This window comes from Oryx dammah, unplaced genomic scaffold (genome assembly GCF_014754425.2).
Source record: "Oryx dammah isolate SB20612 unplaced genomic scaffold, SCBI_Odam_1.1 HiC_scaffold_25, whole genome shotgun sequence".
NCBI lineage: Eukaryota > Metazoa > Chordata > Mammalia > Artiodactyla > Bovidae > Oryx > Oryx dammah.
The window spans coordinates 21225743-21246922 of NW_024070209.1; the positions used below are offsets into that span (position 1 = coordinate 21225743).

The 21180-nt window shown below is 41.3% G+C and overlaps 1 protein-coding gene across 1 annotated transcript in view; it reads right to left on the reverse strand.

Moving 5' to 3' along the window:
* CDKL4 (cyclin dependent kinase like 4) overlaps positions 1-21180 on the reverse strand; it is a 55066-nt gene that overhangs the window by 20775 nt on the left and 13111 nt on the right. Inside the window, exons 2-4 of the mRNA XM_040224683.1 lie at positions 20019-20242; positions 16692-16813; positions 329-401 (exon numbers count right to left, since the gene is read on the reverse strand). Coding sequence (XP_040080617.1) covers positions 329-401; positions 16692-16813; positions 20019-20186 — 363 coding nt within the window. The 5' untranslated portion in view covers positions 20187-20242. The remainder of the gene's footprint in view (positions 1-328; positions 402-16691; positions 16814-20018; positions 20243-21180) is intronic.

Here is a 21180-nt window from a genome sequence, read left to right on the forward strand (position 1 = left end):
ATTTAAAAATAATCATAGTACTGATTATTTAAAAATAATCATAGTACTGATTATTTAAAAATAATCATTACTACTGGGGCAAAAGGAAACTTTTAAGTTCATATAAACTTTTAATTCATAAGGAATGAATAATTTGATTCTTATAGAAACTGGAAAAAAGCCATGAATAATGCATTACTTTTCCTTGCGTTCTGTAACTTTCTTTTGTTTTGCTCTTTGGGTTCTTATTCTCCTTCCATCATTAGCTCTTCAAACAGACCCCTGAGCCATTTAGGAGAGAAGAGTCATCTTGAGGAAATTAGCAAATACATTAGGAAATATTACTTACGTTGTGTTTATGACAGAAATTGAGAGCTTGAAGTGTTTGCCATAACACACTTTTGATCACTCCATCAGCCACTCTGGGGAAAAAAATAAAAAAGGAAATGAAAACTCCTAAGATGTGTTTTCAGGAGCAGATGGGAATAGAAATGGAATGGGGGGCTTGTCACAGCCAGTGGCTGCAGTACAAAGGGAATCTTGGAAATGTTCTTTTTAAAAAATGTTTTAATGAAAATTGCTTTACCACTTTTTTCATTGTAGCTATGTAACTTTCCTTTTTAACTTGAAATTTTTAATGCTTATCATGAAAATTCAAATAATATAGAAAAGTAAAGAAATGAAACATGTTCATTCAAATCTTGCTAGCCCAAAATAATTGCTGTAACTTACATTGATTGTCCTTTTGGAAATCCCTGGTTCTCTTCCTCTCTCTGCATTTACTTTTTAACTTTAATATTAAACAAATGTATTCATAACGTTTGATATTTTTAAAGTTAAAAAAATATCCATGAAGAATTCTCTCATATCTGCCTAACCAATCATTTCATCCTTGGCAAATTCCCCTGCCTCTTTCAGAAACATTGTATGCACTGGGGTACAGATACATATATACAGAATATGTATGTATACATCTATTTCAGTGACCAAAGATCTCATTATATAGATGTATCATAATTTAGTAAGTCCTCATTGACAAGCAATTAGGTTTGATCCAAGTTTCATTTCTAGAAACAATGCTTCAGGGAATATCCTATCATCTATCCATGGCAGTTGTGCAATAATCTTTTTAAGGGAATTTCTAGAAGTGGGATTTCTGGGATCTATGGGAGGCACATGATATCTTTCAATCCTGCAGGTATGAACTTCAGGTAGCACTGAGACATGGTTTTGCAGGAAAAAAGGCATCTGTGAAGAGTGACCTTCAATTCATCGAATTCATGTTGGTGGTAAACACTCAAGCATATGCAAGAGTTGTTTTTGTAACTGTTACTTACACCTGGTAAGATGCAGCTCCAATACTTCAGCTACCTGATTCGAAGAGCCAGCTCACTGGAAAAGACCCCGATGCTGGGAAAGATGGAGGGCAACAGGAGAAGGGGATGGTAGGGGATGAGATGGCGGGATGGCATCATTGACTCAATGGACCTGAATCTGAGCAAACTCCAGGAGATGGTGAAGGACAGGGAAGCCTGGTGTGCTGCAGTCCACGGGGTTGCAAAGAGTCAGACACACTTAGTGACTGAACAACAGCACCTACACCTGGGAAGCAGGCAGGCACACAGCCAGGGAGGCCAGGGAGAATCAAGAGCCCAGAACGGGAGCCTGGGAGCTTCTGGCCTCTGCAGATTTCCTGTGTGGGAAATACTGGGGAGTATTTTCCACTTGGGGATCTGGGCAACATGTATTCTGAGAGTACTTAGTCTATTTTGTGTAACTATTTCTATAAATTGCAGCAATTACATTCCCTCTAACTTTTCTATTGATGCCCTGTTTCAGGGCATTTCACAGGAAGAGTCATGGCTTCGGTTCAAAACAGAATCCTTAGCGAGCACAGATTCCAGGAAGGCAGATTCCATTTTAGGCAAAACAACATTTATACAAAATAACAACTCCAAACAAATACCAAAGATCTTACAAAGATAGTTATCAAAGAGAATACAGATTCACACAGAGCTCATTCCAGAAACACAGTGCGCTGTAACATTATTCAACCACTCAGCAGTTTTTCAAAGCATTTTGTGAAATAAAACCTTCCATAGAAACCAACTGATACTCAATGCTTCATATACTGTGGGTGAATGACAAACATATATTGGAAGAATTGATAATCATGAAGTCCTGAAAGCATGCTTCCACTGCAAAGGGCATGGGTTCCATCCCTGGTCAAGGAACTAAGATCCTACATGCAGCAAAGCATGGCCAATAACTAACTCTGATGCTGGGGAAGACTGAGGGCAGGAGGAGAAGGGGGCGACAGGATGAGATGGTTGGATGGCATCATCGACTCAATGGGCATGAATTTAAGCAAACTTTGGGAGGCGGTAAAGGAGAAAGGATGGCACCTGGTGTGCTTCAGTCCATGGGGGTCGCAAAGAACTGAGCAACAACAACAAAACTAATTAACTGTTTAAAAAACCAAGATATCTTGGTTCAAAACCAAAGGTGTTAGGGAGGGTTCCAGGGTCAGGGAATTCAGATTGGGTCGCCCAGAGGCTGCTCTTTCAGCCACTCAGGGGAATCCTGGCACTGACATCAGAGCTCCTTATCTTTTAGTTTTATATATAACTTGATGGGGAAAACAATTTCATTATCAGTGCCCAAGATGAATCAAGCCCTTCTCTGTAAACCCTTGTTATCCTAGAATAAAATCCAACCTTTACTGTGGCCTACCAGCCTCTTAATGATTTCACTTCTGTTAACCCCTTTCCCCTACCTTTATCTCCTAGCACATTCTCACTGCCCTCCTCTCTGGCCCATTAGTGTCTGCTCTTCCCTCAACTGACCGTCAAAGCTTTGTGTTTACTGTTCATCCTACGGCCCTTACCAGGAATTCTCTAGCTCCTCAGTGAGTTTTCTCCTCCAAAGCCTTGTAACTCTGCAAGGGCTTTCTTTACCTTGTCTAATACTGTAGCTCCAGGGCCTTGAACTGTAATTGGTACCCAATAGGTCCTCAACTAAGCTTCCTTTGCCGGAACTCTCAGAGACTATATAAACTCACACCCTGTAATAAATCGCTTTTTGCTTAAACTAGCTGCACTGAATTCTGTTGTTGACTCTTGATCAGTGCAGAATATGACACCAGAATTGGGGATGGGAAGCAAAGTCAAGGCCTTGGGAAGGCAGGCTACCTGACTGGTTGGGTCTGAAGGCCGGGGGATCTAATTAACATCAGTGGCTGCAACACTGGTGAATGGATACCCAGTGATGAACCAATTGAGTACATAATCACGCGTGGTCATCTGTAATAAAGTGCCTGTTCAGGGCAGGGTTTTGCTGGACTGAAAGTGATCAAACAAAATGGGAACACATAGGAAAGTAATAAAAGTGGGGGTGGGCTGGTTGCTTCTCACTTTGCTGGAAAAACTGAAGAAAACAAAAGGATAGCTTTAAGTAAGGCTTTGATGTTTTGGTTCGAGGCACAGTTAGGACACCAGAAGTTTCAATGTTTGCCCTTATTTCTTGTGTTTTTAAGACTCGCTCCACTGACCACTGGGATTACTCCAGAAGTGACTGAAAAATTGGACACTGAGAATAGTCCTGCTGGGTGCTAAATGACAAAACAGACTGAATTTATGTGAAGTTAATTAATTTCTCAGTTAACTAACTGAGACATACACTTTGAGAAATGAAATGCGACACTTGGGAGTACTCACAGAACTAAGAGCATCCCAACCTCCTGCCAAGTATCCCTTCTTTTTCACTTATTTACTTTTTGGCCACACCTCATGGCATGTGGGCTCTTAGTTCTCTGACTAGGGATCAAACCTCTTGCAGTGGAAGCATGGAGTCTAAACCACTGGACCTCTAGGGAAGTCCCAAATGTCTCTTCTTGCATGAAGTAGCCCCCAAGCTTGTATGGAGACTGGTCTTGTCTTGTGGAGGGCCCCCTCATGATCTCACTCGAGGCAGCTGTATAGCATGGGTGCTGTCAGTTCTCCTCAAGGCTCCTTTCCCTGCCACCCGTCAATGTCTCCAGACTTTGACTAAAGTCAGATCTCAGCATGTTCCAAAGGGCCTATTACAAAGTCAAAGAGAAGAAAAGAAGATATGCACAGCAAAGAGAACTATAAAATGTTGCTAATCTAAACTACCGCACAATTGTACTCATCTCACATGCTAGTAAAGTAATGCTCAAAATTCTCCAAGCCAGGCTTTAGCAGTATGTGAACCGTGAAATTCCAGATGTTCAAGCTGGTTTTAGAAAAGGCAGAGGAGCCAGAGATCAAATTGCCAACATCTGCTGGATCATGGAAAAAGCAAGAGAGTTCCAGAAAAACATCTATTTCTGCTTTATTGACTATGCCAAAGCCTTTGACTGTGTAGATCACAATAAACTGTGGAAAATTCTGAAAGAGATGGGAATCCCAGACCACCTGACCTGCCTCAAAAACCTATAAGCAGGTCAGGAAGCAACAGTTAGAACTGGACATGGAACAACAGACTGGTTCCAAATAGGAAAAGGGGTACGTCAGGGCTGTCACCCTGCTTATTTAACTTCTATGCAGAGTACATCATAAGAAACGCTGGGCTGGAAGAAGCACAAGCTGGAATCAAGACTGCCAAGAGAAATATCAATAACCTCAGATATGCAAATGACACCATTCTTATGGCAGGAAGTGAAGAGGAATTAAAAAGCCTCTTGACGAACGTGAAAGAGGAGAGTGAAAAAGTTGGCTTAAAGCTCAACATTTAGAAAACTAAGATCATGGCATCCGGTCCCATCACTTCATGGGAAATAGATGGGGAAACAGTGGAAACAGTGTCAGACTTTATTTTTTGGGGCTCCAGAATCACTGCAGATGGTGACTGTAGCCATGAAATTAAAAGATGCTTACTCCTTGGAAGGAAAGTTATGAACGACCTAGATAGCATATTCAAAAGCAGAGACATTACTTTGCCAACAAAGGTCCATCTAGTCAAGGCTATGGTGTTTCCAGTGGTCATGTATGGATGTGAGAGTTGGAGTGTGAAGAAAGCTGAGCACGAAGAATTGATGCTTTTGAATTGTGGTGTTGGAGAAGAGAGTACTGGACTCTTGAGAGGCCCTTGGACTGCAAGGAGATCCAACCAATCCATTCTAAAGGAGATCAGTCCTGGGTGTTCTTTGGAAGGACTGATCCTAAAGCTGAAACTCCAGTACTTTGGCCACCTCATGCAAAGAGTTGACTCATTGGAAAAGCCTCTGATGCTGGGAGGGATTGGGGGCAGGAGGAGAAGGGGACGACAGAGGATGAGATGGCTGGATGGCATCACTGACTCAATGGACGTTGAGTTTGGGTGAACTCCAGGAGCTGGTGATGGACAGGGAGGCCTGGCGTGCTGCAGTTCATGGGGTCACAAAGAGTCGGACACGATTGAGTGACTGAAGTGAACTGAACTGAACTGAATCTATACTGGAGAATGTATGTGGAAATGGATTTTGTAAGTGTCGGACCAGAAAGGAGGAAACATGATGTTACACTGGGCTGATTATAAACAGTTATGGGCACACTTACTATGGAGCCTGGCTCAATAAACTACTTGGAGCAGCTAGGAGTGAGAGGAGTTGATTGCTGAATTGGTTGATCAGAACCTGGGCTAGATGGGTGCCTGTGCCAAATGAAATTGCAATGCTGGAAGTTCATTAGTAAAACGAAGAGGAAGAAATCCAAAGATTTGGGGAGACAGGAGTGTTGGAGAGGATTTATCACATGCAACATGTTCATCTACTTCCCAGCTATGTCTCCCCAAAGTATTAATGGTAGCAGTAATCTATGAAAAAGTGAAAGGCGCTTAGTTGTGTCCGACTCTTTGCAACCCCATAGACTATACAGTCCATGGAATTCTCCAGGCCAGAATAACTGAGTGGGTAGCCTTTCCCTTCTCCAGGCATCTTCCCAACCCAGGGATTGAACCCAGGTCTCCCGCATTGTGGGCAGATTCTTTGCCAGCTGAGCTACAAGGGAAGCCCAAGAATACTGGAGTGGGTAGCCTATCTCTTCTCCAACAGATCTTCTCAACCCAGGAATCGAACCAGGGACTCCTGCACTGGAGGCTGATTCTTTACCAACTGAGCTATCAGGGAAGCCCATGTTTGTTCCCAAATCTGCAGTATTGCTTTCAGTTTTCTATTTGGTGCCAGACACTTCTAGGCTCCTCCTACCGAACTGCCTTCATTCCTTGGTTCAGAACCTACTGGTTCTTTTTCCATTTTCTAGTGTATCTATTTCCACTAGCCAGTTAGGAAATGGGGAGACAGCCCCAAGGATGGATTCATGGAGCTGACAGGACTACCAGGGGACGGACTCAGGTTAAATTTCATCGGGGACTCTCAATAAGCTTCCCATCCCCACAAAACTGCTGAACCACAGTGACTTTCAAAGTTGCTGATGATTGGGTTTACTTCAGAGCATGATTCAGAGATTCCTGAGAGAGGGGGTAGCTCTCTTCCCAGTACACAACTATTCTGGTAAATATTTGGTCACAGACCATTCGGGGATAGGCTAAGAGGAAAAATCAAGAACATACACATGATGTCAATGCCGGGCTATTCCCCAAGGACAGCTGCCTCCTTCACGAGGTCCTGGGTCTTGGCTATTATGGTGTGCATGTACACTAGGTCCCTTCAGAAGTGTCCGACTCTTTGCAACCCTATGAACCATAGCCCACCAAGCTCCTCTGTCCATGGGATTCTCCAGGCAAGAATACTGGAGTGGGTTGCCATTTCCTTTTCCAGGGGAATCTTCCTGACCCAAGGATCAAACCTGCATTATCTCTTGATTCTCTTGGGCTTCCCAGGTAGCTCAGCTGGCAAAGAATCTGCCTGATTTACAGATGTACATCTCCTGCATTGGGGGGGCCAGTTCTTTACCACTGGGGTTCCCTTGTGGCCCAGCTGGTAAAGAATCTGCCTGCAATGAGGGAGACCTAGGTTCAATCCCTGGGTTGGGAAGATCCCTTGGAGAAGGGAATGGCTACCCACTCCAGTATTCTTGCCTGGGAAATCCCGTGGACAGAGGAGCCTTGCAAGCTACAGTCCATGGGATCGCAAAGAGTCAGACAAGACAGAGTGACTTTCACTTTCACTTCACTTTCTATACCACTAGCGCCACCTGGGGCTATTACAAGGCTGAAGCCAAGCCTCTAGTTTATGTAGAAAAGAACCTTAGAGACCTGCCCATCTATCTTGTGTGGGAGAACCCATGGTCAGATCAAATCATTCTGATCACCACGCTGGCTCTGTTGTCTATTACAGTAACTTCTGGAAGTGGAGTACTCCCCTCCTGGCCTCTGTTACCCAGGGGCCCCATCATTCCTAGGAAACCAGGATGTCATTTCAAAGGAAGAATCTCCCGGCTTCAGCATGTGGGACACGCTGCTGCTGCTCTTCTGGCTAAAGCATTTCTCAGTGCTCATGATTCACCGCCACCCCTCCACCAACCCACACCCATAGCTTTACAGGAAATTACCAGTGATCAGTTTACTGAGAAGGAAATTAATTCTTTTATATGTCCATCACGAGGTCCTGGTAAAGATGAATTTTAAAAATAAGAAATTGAAACCTGATTTACAGATGTACGTGACGCGCTGTTGCCAGCCAGAAGGGGAGAGCAGTAGTGTATAAGACCATTTATAATTAATTGTTCCCTGACATATCTAATTCTTCATTAGACTTTAAATTTCTTGATGGTAGAACTGTTCCACTATGTATAGTGCAATGACAGTGAAGAGAAATCTTTCCTGTCGGTAGGTGATAATTTCTATCACATTACCAAGTAACTTACCTACTGGACCTATTTTGAACAGAGAAGGATTTGAGAGAATGGGAATGTATTATTTCACATTTAATCAGCTGACACCAGTTGCAGTTGCTTTACATGCATGTAGTTTCTTCTATATATCAACTTGAATCAGCCATAGGTATACATATGTCCCCTCCCTCTTGAACCTCCCTCCCACCCCCTTTTTTCTAATTTATTTATTTTTAATTGGAGGATAACTGCTTTACAATATTGTGTTGGTACATGTAGTTTCTTTTATATATATATATGATATTATACATGTTTCAATGCCATTCTCCCAAATCATCCCACCCTCTCAACAAGTAGTTTCTTAACTGCAGCAAATCAAACACAGTCTCAGGGCTGACTCTGCAGCTATTGATCTAACAAATGCTTTTCCTCTATTAAAAAAGTAGAGGAAACCAGATGCTTTCATTTGGCAAGGGAAGCAGTACATTTTCACCATCTTACTTCAGTTTTAAATTAGCTCTTCTTTGTGATATAATTTAATCCTCAAGTCTCTAGACAATCTCACCATTTCACAGCTCATCCCAAACATCCATTACCTTGATCATCTTATATCTACAGACCAGTTATTTCTTCAAACTGTGAATTTACCCTGATAAACAATGAAGCTGAAGCTCCAATACTTTGGCCACCTGATACGAACAGCCAACTCACCTAAAAAGACCCTGATGCTGGGAAAGATTGAGGGTGGGAGAAGGGGGTGACAGGATGAGACGGTTGGATGGCATCACTGACTATAAGAGTTTGTGCAAGCTCTGGGACAGGGAAGCCAGGCGTGCTGCAGTCCACGGGGTTGCAAACAGTCGGATACAACTTAGCTACTGAACAAACAATGGTCCAATAGGCTTGGTATGTATGCTGTTTAGTTGTTTACCTCTGTTTGCCATTCATTGGGTTTATACTCTTTTGGATTTATAGATTTTGGGAAGGGAGTGAAAGCAGACAAATATTTTAAATTAATCATAGTTATCTGGAAGTAGCCAGTATTTCATAGAAAGACTGGTGTATCCTCGGGATACAATGCAAATTGTTCCTATTTGCATTCCTTCATGTAGATCCAAGTCTTAGGGCTGACCCAAAGCACTCTGTATACACTGGCACTGCTAAACACACTAGTAAAACACACTGTGCTGTGCTTAGCCGCTCAGTTGTGTCTGATTCTTTGCGACCCCGTGAACTGTAGCCTACCAGGCTCCTCTGTCCATGGGGATCCTCCAGGCAAGAGTACTGGAGTGGGTTACCATGCCCTCCTCACACTAAATACACCAAACACACTTTCCAAAGGAAAGCAGGGTAATTCAGAGATCCTTGTGGTTGCTAAATACATACAAGACAAATGAGTTACTCAAATATGTCTTGTTCTTTCTTACATCTGTGCATTCCACCAAGATTGCCCACCCGGCCAGTTCTTCCCCTTTTCAAAGTCTCAGCCCAAATGCGTCCTTCTGTGCAGAAACTTCCCTGATTCCCCGGGACCAACAGATGCTGGAGCTGTTCTTCTTATGTATCCAAAGCACTGTTGGTAACTCAATCTTCACTGTCATATGTAATGGCTAGTTTGAGTATCGGTTTCTTCATTAGATTTTAAGCTTCTTGAGCACAGGATTGTGCCATTATATCTTTCTAGCCTCTGCACTAGCAGAAGTGTTCAGTAAAATATTTCTGAAGTGAATGAATGAATCAAAGCATGCTCCACACTAAGGAGGCTATTAGGATGAATTAGATATGAGTTCTGCACTCAAAGGAAGAGAGAGTATACACTTAAAAACTTGTAAGGTAGTAAGTGCCAAGTACCATAACAGGGATGAAAACAAAATTTCATGGATATTCAGAGGGAAGCAATACCATTAAGAAAAAGGAATCTCAGAGATAGTCAGAATGTCTAGGATTTCACATTTTAGAGATAATGATACAGATAGGGAAAGAGGACAAAATTAGGAGGAACAGCATAAGCTAAGTCCTACAGGCCGTAGACTTCCTTCCTTTCACAGAAAGAAGAAAGAGATGTTCAGTTCAATTAAACTGGTACATGTATTGAATGTATTATAGGTTTTATTTTCAGGGCCTTGAACAATGCATGATGTTAAGCATCCATGTCTAACTTTATGAAAATGTATGTTAATTTATAAATTAATTTATATTTAAATTAAACAACAAATCTGTCCTCTAAAGCCAATGTTGGAGAAGGCAGTGGCACCCCACTCCAGTACTCTTGCCTGGAAAATCCCATGGATGGAGGAGCCTGGTAGGCTGCAGTCCATGGGGTCGCCAAGAGTCAGACACGACTGAGTGACTTCACTTTCACTTTTCACTTTCATGCATTGGAGAAGGAAATGGCAACCCACTCCGGTGTTCTTGCCTGGAGAATCCCAGGGACGGGGGAGCCTGGTGGGCTGCCGTCTATGGGGTCACACAGAGTCGGACACGACTGAAGTGACTTAGCAGCAGCAGCAAAGCCAATATACAAACCCTATTTAGCTTAAAGTTGAAATATGAATTAATTCATTCCTTTAACCGTTTTTTAAATTATTAAGAAAAATTTTTTTTTTGGTTACACCTTGAGGCATGTGGGATCTTAGTTCCCCAACCAGGGATGGAACCCACACCCTCTGCACTGGAAGCACAGGGTCTTAACCACAGGACCTCCAGGGAAGTCTTGAAAATTAATTTCTATTTTAAAAGTAAAATTAGAATATTGGAGATGCCAAGGGAACATTTCATGCAAAGATGGGCACAATAATGGACAGAAATGGTATGGACCTAACAGAAGCAGAAGATATTAAGAAGAGGCAGCAAGAATACACAGAAGAACTGTACAAAAAAGATCTTCACGACCCAGATAATCACGATCATGTGATCACTCATCTAGAGCCAGACATCTTGGAATGTGAAGTCAAGTGGGCCTTAGCATCACTACAAACAAAGCTAGTGGAGGTGATGGCATTCCAGTTGAGCTATTTCAAATCCTGGAAGATGATGCTGTGAAAGTGCTGCACTCAGTATGCCAGCAAATTTGGACAACTCAGCAGTGGCCACAGGACTGGAAAAGGTCAGTTTTCTTTCTATCCCAAACAAGGGCAATGCCAAAGAATGTTCAAACTACTGCACAACTGAACTCATTAAACATGCTAGCAATATAATGCTAAAATATACTTCAAGCTAGGCTTCAACAGTACATAAACCAAGAACTTCCAGATGTACCAGCTAGATTTAGAAAAGGCAGAGGAACCAGAAATCAAATTGCCAACATCTACTAGATCAAAGAAAAGCAAGGTAATTCCAGAAAAACATCTACTCTGCTTCATTAACTACACTAAAGCCTTTGACTGTGTATATCACAACAAACTGTGGAAAATTCTTAAAGAGATGGGAATACCTGACCACCTTGTTTGCCTCCTACAGAGATTTTCATACAGAGAAATCTGTATACTGGTCAGGAAGCAACAGTTAGAACTGGACATGGAACAACAGACTGGTTCCAAATTGGGAAAAGCGTACGTCAAGGCTGTATATTGTCACCCTGCTTATTTAACTTACATGCAGAGTACATCAAGAGAAATGCTAGGCTGGAAGAAGCATAGGCTGGAATCAAGATTGCCGGTAGAAATATCAATAACTTCAGATATGCAGATGACACCACCCTTATGGCAGAAAGTGAAGAGGAACTCAAAAGCCTCATGATGAAAGTGAAAGAGGAGAGTGAAAAAGTTGGCTTAAAGCTCAACATTCAGAAAACTAAGATCATGGCATCCGGTCCCATCACTTCATGGCAAATAGGTGGGAGAACAGTGGAAACAGTGGCTGACTTTATTTTTCTGGGCTCCAAAATCACTGCAGATGGTGATGGCAGCCATGAAATTAAAAGACGCTTACTCCTTGGAAGGAAAGTTATGACCAACCTAGACAGCATATTCAAAAGCAGAGACATTACTTTGCCACCAAAGGTCTATCTAGTCAAGGCTATGGTATTTCCAGTGGTTATGTATGGATGTGAGAGTTGGACTATAAAGAAAGCTGAGCACAGAAGAATTGATCGTTTGAACTGTGGTGTTGGAGAAGACTCTTGAGAGTCCCTTGGACTGCAAGGAGATCCAACCAGTCTGTCCTAAAGATCAATCCTGGGTGTTCTTTGGAAGGACTGATGTTGAAGCTGAAACTCCAATACTTTGGCCACCTCATGCGAAGAGTTGATTCATTGGAAAAGACCCTGATGCTGGGAGGGATAGGGGGCAGGAGGAGAAGGGGATGACAGAGGATGAGATGGTTGGATGGCATCACTGACTCAATGGATATGGGTTTGGGTGGACTCCAGGAGTTGGTGATGGACAGGGAGGCCTAGCGTGCTGCGATTCATGGGGTCGCAAAGAGTTGGACATAACTGAGCGACTGAACTGAACTGAATCTTTTTAGAAATTTGATTTGCAAAATCTAGGTATGCTGCTGCTGCTAAGTCACTTCAGTAGGTATGAAATGATATTAATTTTTCATCTGGCAAAGATTTACCCAATTTGCCACTTCTTTTTTAGTTCTGTTTACATACTTTTTGTCAAAGGTACTCTCTAAAACTAATATGACGTTATTTGGCAGTTGAAGTTGCATTTCTTCTTCTTTAAAAAATTTCTTGGTTTAGTTGAACTTTCTCAAGTTAAAAACAAAAACCTATGGCTGATTCATGTTGAAGGTTGACAGAAAATAACAAAATTCTATAAAGCAATTACCGTTCAATTGAAAAATAAATTCACAAAGAAAAAAAAAACATTGGCATTCTGATTAGATTTTTGTGCAATAAATAAATCAGGAAGGAAGCCAAAATATAATAATGAATACTTCCATCCAGAAATATATGTTCATTTAAATAAAATCCTTTGTGTATCTCAGTTTTGTAATTGTTTTTAGGCAGAGTTTTAACATTTCTTTTGTATCTTTATTCCTAAACATTTTTGTTGTTGACATTTGAATGGGATCCTTTTCCATTAGATTTTCTAAAGTACTGATTGATTCAAAGCTATTACTTTTTGTGTACAGAATTTAGAGTGCTGTACATACACACACATATAAGTGTATATATATATATACACACACACACATATACATGTGAATATATATATATACACACTGAATTCCATTTGTTTTAGTAACTCTAGGTAATTCTGTTAGCCTACAATAATATGCAAATAATGGAAATTTTATCTTGTTTTCCAAAGTTTTAAATCCTATTTGTTTTTCTTAGAACATTATGCTGGCTAGAGTTCTCATGTTTTATTTCTCACTTTAATGATGGCTTCTCTAGTGTTTTACCATTGAATATAAAATTTGCGGTCAATTTGGAGAAGTTGTGTGTCTATGTGTGTGTTTGTGTGTATAAAGAAAGTATTTTAGTTCTAGTTTGCTAAGGTTCTTTCCCACCAAATAATCAGGAGAAGATGTTGAATTTATCAACTGACTTTTCAAATTTTATCAAACATGTATTTTTTCTCCTTTAACTTCAGTGGATTATATGAAAGAACTATGGTTCATTCCTTGAATTGGGACAATCCAACATATAACTTAGCTTTGAAATACATTGTAATTTATATTTGCAGTAGATTTGTCTATTAAATACTATACATTATTACTCTAGGTTAATATTACCTTTGGTTAATATTCATTTGCCCTTTGAGCACATCCTGAGATTGGAGAGAAGGAGCCAGCAGATGCAAATGAGCAGAAGGGGGCTCAGATCTTAAGTTTGCCGTCATTAATCCCACACTTCAATATTCTTGCCTTGAGAACCCCATGAACAGTATGAAAAGGCAAAAAGATAGGACACTGAAAGATTAATTCCTCAGGCTGGTAGGTGCCCAATATGCTACTGGAGATCAGTGGAGAAATAATTCCAGAAAGAATGAAGAGATGGAGCCAAAGCAAAAACAACACCCAATTGTGGATGTGACTGGTGATGGAAGTAAAGTATGATGCTATAAAGAGCGATATTGCATAAAACCCTGGAATGGCAGGTCCATGAATCCAGGCAAATTGGAAGTGGTCAAACAGGAGATGGCAAGAGTGAACATCGAGATTTTAGGAATCAGCGAACTAAAATGGACTGGAATGGGTGAATTTAACTCAGATGACCATTATATCTACTACTGTGGGCAAGAATCCCTTAAAATAAATGGAGTAGCCATCATAGTCATCAAGAGTCTGAAATGCAGTACTTGGATGCAATCTCAAAAATGACAGAATGATCTCTGTTCATTTCCAAAGCAAACCATTAACTATCATGGTAATCCAAGTCTATGCCCTGACCAGTAATGCTGAGGAAGCTGAAGTTGAATGGTTCTATGAAGACCTACAAGACCTTTTAGAACTAACACCCAAAAAAGATGTCCTTTTCATTATAGGGGACTGGAATGCAAATGTAGGAAGTCAAGAGCTACCTGGAGCAATAGGCAAATTTGTACTCTTGATGGAGTACAGAATGAAGCAGGGCAAAGGCTAATTGAGTTTTGTCAAGAGAATGCAGTGGTCATAGCAAACATCCTCTCACAATAACACAAGAGAAGACTCTACACATGGACATCACCAGATGGTCAATACAGAAATCAGATTGATTATATTCTTTGCAGCCAAAGATGGAGAAGTTCTATACAGTCAGCAAAAACAAGACCAGGAACTGACTGTGACTCAGATCATGAACTCCTTATTGCCAAATTCAGACTTAAATTGAAAAAAGTAGGGAAAACCACTAGACCATTCAGATATAACCTAAGTCAAATCTCTTATGATTATACAGTGGAAGTGAAAATAGAGTCAAGAGATTAGATCTGATAGAGTGCCTGAAGAACTATGGATGGAGGTTTGTGACATTGTACAGGAGGCAGTGATCAAGACCATCCCCAAGAAAAAAAAATGCAAAAAAGGCAAAATGGTTGTCTGAGGAGGCCTTACAAATAGCTGAGAAAAGAAGAGAAGCAAAAGGCAAAGGAGAAAAGGAAAGATATACCCATTTGAGTACAGAGTGCCAAAGAATAGCAAGGAGAGATAAAAAAGACTTCCTCAGTGATCAGTGCAAAGAAATCGAGGAAAACAATAGAATGGGAAAGACTAGAGATCTCTTCAAGAAAATTAGAGATACCAAGGGAACATTTCATGCAAAGATAGGCATAATAAAGGACAGAAATGGTATGGACCTAATAGATACATAAGATATTAAGAAAAAGTGACAAGAATACACAGAAGAACTATACAGAAAAGGTCTTAATGACCCACATAATCACAATGGTGTGATCACTCACCTAGAGCTAGACATCCTGGAATGTGAAGTCAAGTGGGCCTTAGGAAGCATCACTATGAACAAAGCTAGTGGAGGTGACGGAATTCCAGCTGAGCTGTTTCAAATACTGAAAGATGATGCTGTGAAAGTGCTGCACTCAATATGCCAGCAAACTTGGAAAACTCAGCAGTGGCCACAGGACTAGAAAAGGTCAGTTTTCATTCCAATCCCAAAAGAAGGCAATGCCAAAGAATGCTCAAACTACTGCACAATTGCACTCATCTCACATGCTAGCAAAGTAATGCTCAAAGTTCTCCAAGCCAGGCTTCAACAGTACGTGAACTGTGAACTTCCAGGCATTCAAGCTGGTTTTAGAAAAGGCAGAGGAACCAGAAATTGCCAACATCTGTTTGATCATCAAAAAAGCAGGAGAGTTCCAGAAAAACATCTACTTCTGCTTTATTGACTATGCCAAAGCCTTCGACTGTGTGGATCACAATAAACTGTGGAAAATTCTGAAAGAGATGGGAATACCAGACCACCTGACCTGCCTCTTGAGAAATCTGTATGCAGGTCAAGAAGCAATAGTTAGAACTGGACATGAACAACAGACTGGTTCAAAATCAGGAAAGGAGTATGTCAAGGCTGTATATTGTCACCCTGCTTATTTAACTTATATGCAGAGGACATCATGCAAAATGATGGGCTGGATAAAGCTCAACCTGGAATCAAGACTGCCGGGAGAAATATCAATAACCTCAGATATGCAGAAGAAACCACCCTAATGGCAGAAAGCAAAGAGGAACTAAAGAGGCTCTTGATGAAGGTTAAAGAGAAGAGTGAAAAACCCAACCTAAAACTTGACATTCAAAAAACTAAGATCATGGCATCTGGTCCCATCACTTCGTGGCAAATAGATGGGGAAACAATGGAAACAGTGATAGACTTTTTTTTGGTCTCCCAAATCACTGCAGATGGTGACTGCGGCCATGAAATTAAAAGACGCTTGCTCCTTGGAAGAAAAGCTATGACCAACCTAGACAACATATTAAAAAGCAGAGACGTTACTTCACCAACAAAGGTCTGCCTAGTCAAAGGTATGGTTTTTTCAGTAGTCATGAATGGATGTGAGAGTTGGACTATGAAGAGAGCTGAGTGCCAAAGAATTGATACTTTTGAACTGTGGTGTTGGAGAAGACTCTTGAGAGGCCCTTGGACTGCAAGGAGATCCAACCAGTCAATCCTAAAGGAAATCAGTCCTGAATATTCATTGGAAGGACTGATGCTGAAGCTGAAACTCCAATTCTTTGGCCACCTGATGCGAAGAGCTGGCTCATTGGAAAAGACCCTGATGCTGGGAAAGATTGAGGGAGGGAGGAGAAGGGGATGACGGAGGATGAGACGGTTGGATGGCATCACTGGCTCAACGCACATGAGCTTGAGTAAGCTCCGGGAGTTGGTGATGGACAGGGAGGCCTGGTGTGCTGCGGTCCATGGGATTGCAAAAAGTTGGACATGACTGAGTGATTGACCTGAACTAAACTGAATCCCACATATAATGAAACTGGGAACCAGCCAGCAGAACTTCATTTTTCTATATTACTTACCCGTTTGGGTTTCTTTCCAGCTCATTTAAAAGTGTGTGATCACAGTATTCAAAGACTAAATGCATTTTCCTTTTTCTCCTGAACACCTCAATGAGATTCACAAGATTTGCGTGTTTTAATTGCTGCAAAGGAATTGAAATACAAAGGTTGGTGATTCACTCCTTGTAATAGTTTCTCCTAGACCCCTTACAATTTTAAGAGCAAAGGCTTTGCTCATCTTTCTCTTTGCATTTCTTGCCGACAATTATTACAGTTACTCAAAAGAGGAACTACTCTTAGTAAGTACCAAAGAATCTTAAAGCTGGAAGAAAGAATTTATCTAACATACCCCATAGTAAAGGGTAGCTAAGCTGCTTGAATCTCTCTGGAGATAGCAAAGTACAACTTAAAATATAAGCACTAAAATTAAAAATGCTTTATGAATTTAGTGGAAATTCTAAATATACAAGTTGTAAGATGATCTGAATATAGAATGGTAATGGAATTATTGAGTAAAAGACTATAAAAATCATCAATACCCATTTAGCTTATATATTGTCATAGATTTAATGTAAATAGCTGCATTTAAATCCAGTCTGGATTTTAGACTAGAAAGACTAGATCTCAACCCTCGAATCTGAAATAACTGCATATTCTAGGAATCCCTACGGTTAGTCTGTGTCTAAATTTATCACATTTTCAGCTCTCTTCTTTGATTTTCTTGTTCTCTCTTATGCTGAGATGTTTAATGAGTTAAATTCAATTCCCAGACTGAAGCATTTCACAAGGCTGCCTTTCACAAGCATTTCACAATGTTGCAAATCAAAGGAAAAACCCCAATTAAGTAAGATAATATCACTAAAGTAACTACATAATTTATCACCCAACCAGGGTAACGAGTATAAACCAGGACTGTCCCAGGCAAATCGGCACATGTGGTCACTCTGCCTATAGGTAAGGTGACTGTATAATTTCACATGTGAACTAGTACACTTTTGAAAGAAAATGCTAGCCAGACAAAAAGCGATGTTAACCACACTGAACACTGGGACAGAAGCTATAAACCGGGACATCTGATCACTTCTACTTTTGAGTCATCTTCCTGTTGTTTTCCCAGTACAGTAGACGAATTAACTTTCCAAACCCCAGACACCATTTACTCAGAAAGATATGTAGTATTTTGTATACTGTAGAAACTCAACGAATATTTTGCAGGCCCGGTAGAGAGGCTTAAAGTACCGTGACTTGTACAGTATACTCTCTTATCTGTAAGCATGGCTTGATCAAAAAAAGAAAAAGAAAAAGAAAAAAACCAACCAACCAAAAAAAAAACACAAAAAAACCCAGAACAAAAAGTATCACCCTGTGACTATGTGCCTGCTGCTTAACAGCGTGGGGAAAGGGAACGCATTACACATTAACTATACACCCAGAGCAGCAGATCAATTTGTTTCCTATGTGCTCCACCACCCACAGGAGCAGAAAGGCAAACAGTGGAGGGAACAGGGCACAGAGGTAAGCCAGACGCTTCGTGCTGAGGCCAAAACTGCAGACTGGGAGCTAACAGTCTCTATCGAGAGTCAGGATGCATAGGTACTGTGGTTGGATGTGATGGCAAGGTTTTCAGCTCTATCTTTGAGTAGATTGGCAATTTACATCTTCTTTGCAAATCAAATGAACTTAGATCAGAAAACAGTGACTTGTGTAAAGAAAAACAAGTAGTAAGGAGGAGGAAACCAAAGGAAAATTAAATAGGAGAAGCATGTGAGGAAAGTAAGGTAGGTTTACCATGCAAGGGATCTCTTCAGGGCGTAGGTGGGTGAAACATACCAGAGACAGGAGAGACGCACCTTCTGAGAGCCGACGTGCTTAGTTGCTCAGTGGCGTCCTACTCTGTGCGACCCCATGGACTGCAGCCCACCAGGCTCCTCCGTCCATGGGATTCTCCTGGACTGGGTAGCCATTCCTGTCTCCAGGGGATCTTCCCAACCCAGGGATTGAACCTGGGTCTCCTGCACTGCAGGCGGATTCTTTACCATCAGACAGCCATCACTGGAGACCAAAGTGAGTTGGAATCTGGCTATTTTTTACCTTCAAGTGCACCTTAAATTGGACACTTGTAACCCAGGAGGTGCTACCTGAGCATGAACTGGACCTGAAGGGTCGGTGGGAGTGTGTGCACAAAAAGCTTTCCCATTAGAAAACAACCCACTGCCAGGTTCAGACACACCCAGTTCGTCTGTGATGAGCTGAGTGTCTGATCAGCACTCTCTGCTGGCCAAGAGGGAACAGGGAACTGGTTGTAAAACCATGATGGATGTGCTCTTGAAAACTCCATGCATATCAAGTCATATTTTAAACAAAATGCTAAAACTTTTTAGTTGAGGAAACCTGCTACAAATGTTTTTAAAGGGAAGGGAGTTTTATCTCCCTTGAAAAACTGAATTTCTGGGGTTTTCCTGTAAACAGGTGACATATGCCAAAAAGCAAAGGTGAGCTGTGTGTTCCTAAGGAAATCACACTTTTGTTCCTCAAAGTGTGGTCCACAGACCAGCAGCGTCTGTGCCATCAGGGAGTTTGTTAGAAACACGGAATCTCAGGCTGACCCCAGACCTGGACTCAGAATTTGCATTCCGACGAGGTCCTCAGGGGATTCCGGTGCACTGCCCTTTGTTTCAGTTTCCTCCCCTATAAAATCAGGGTGTCGCACGAGAAGCATCTCTAAGCTCTCTTAAGGCTCTAAACTTGTAAGATTTTTTAGGATAAGAAAAAATTTGCATAGAGAACTTGTGAATCTTCCATATTAAGTCCTATGTTGTTTTAAAGATTTTAAAAACAATGTAAAGGCTTTGTGTAAAGTGTGTATACATAGCTGAGGGTGACAGTCAATGTGTCTAAGAATCAGTGGAGCTCAGGTGGGCCCAGACCAGATCGATGACTATAGGCACTCTGATGCAGCCCCGTGGGTCCCTCTGTACCACAAAAAGCCCTTTCAGTTGCTGGTTTACGGGGAGAAGGACTTGGGTGGGGGTTGGGAGGAAAGGCCAGGGCTGAAGGGGAGGATAAACACTGGGGATGAGGGGACTTAGGACACTGAATATTTACCAACCAGAACGAATTTTTAACAATCACAATTTGAACAATCTATGGCTGTACTCATAACATCACTTAAATATCAGAGTGGCCAAAACCCAAAGTGATGATCTATTTACAGAGTTGCTGACACAGAGGAATTTAAGTCCAACAGAAAAAAAAAAAAAAAGATCACTTTAAAATTCTTTGTAATTCTGGCATACCCGTTTGGTCCAGTACTGTGGTATTATAGATGCACAAAGGAAGTTAACTTACCTTTAACATGCGTATTTCTCTTAGAGCTATTTTCTTAACGACAGGATCATCTTCAGATTCCACAAATTTTTTAATAGCTACCACTTGTCCCGAGGTTTTGTTTCTGCATTTGAATACAACCCCATAAGACCCCTCCCCAATCTTAGCTAATTTTTCATACTTCTCCATTGGTGTTGAAGTGATTTAAATTTCTGTACTGATTGACTTGCAGCGTAGTGTTGCACCTGGAAAATAAGATGGCTAGGCTTAATCACTTTACCAAGGATAGGGCTCTCACAGTTCACCACCTAAAACTAATTTGCCCTGGATGCCAAAGGTTTATTTCCATTTAAACTTAAATACACTAAAAAAAATCCGGAGATTGTTTCGTTAATTCAGTTAAGTCCTATTCCAGCTACTGCAAAGATTCCACATGTTTCTTATCATGGGTTTGTGTGTACTTCAGTTGAGCTAAAAGAATTTGTGGAAAGGAATCTTATCCAATCTATTGTTGTCATTATCCTCAATAAACTGTTTAAAATATGATGCTGTAAAACCCAGCTGAAGGAACAGTGCACACTCTGGTGTATGGTGTTTATCTTTCTGGTCCTATTTCAGGTCAATAGCGAAAGCGAAAGTCACTCAGTCGTGTCTGACTTTGTGACCCCATGGACTGTATAGTCCATAGAATTCTCTAGGCCAGAATACTGGAGTGGGTAGCCTTTCCCTTCTCCAGGTCAATACTCCAGGCTACAAAGAGTGGGAACAGGGCATGGTATGGATACAAAGTGCTCTACTGCCACCTGGTGGAGAGAAAGACGGCTGCTGAACAAAGTGGCCATTAAAAACACTAACAAAACCTTTCTAGAGTATCATTTATTGCCCCTAGCTTTTACATGCGGAGAAGGCAATGGCACCCCACTCCAGTACTCTTGCCTGGAGAATCCCAGGGACAGAGGAGCCTGGTGGGAGGCCATCTATGGGTCGCACAGAGTCAGACACACTTAGCAGCAGCAGCAGCAGCAGCTTTTACATGTATGGAGGAATGGATCCTTAAATTCTTAGATCCTAAGGAGAAGACTCTTGAGAGTCCCTTGGACTGCAAGGAGATCCAACCAGTCCGTCCTAAACCAGCCCTGGGTGTTCTTTGGAAGGACTGATGTTGAAGCTGAAGCTCCAGTAC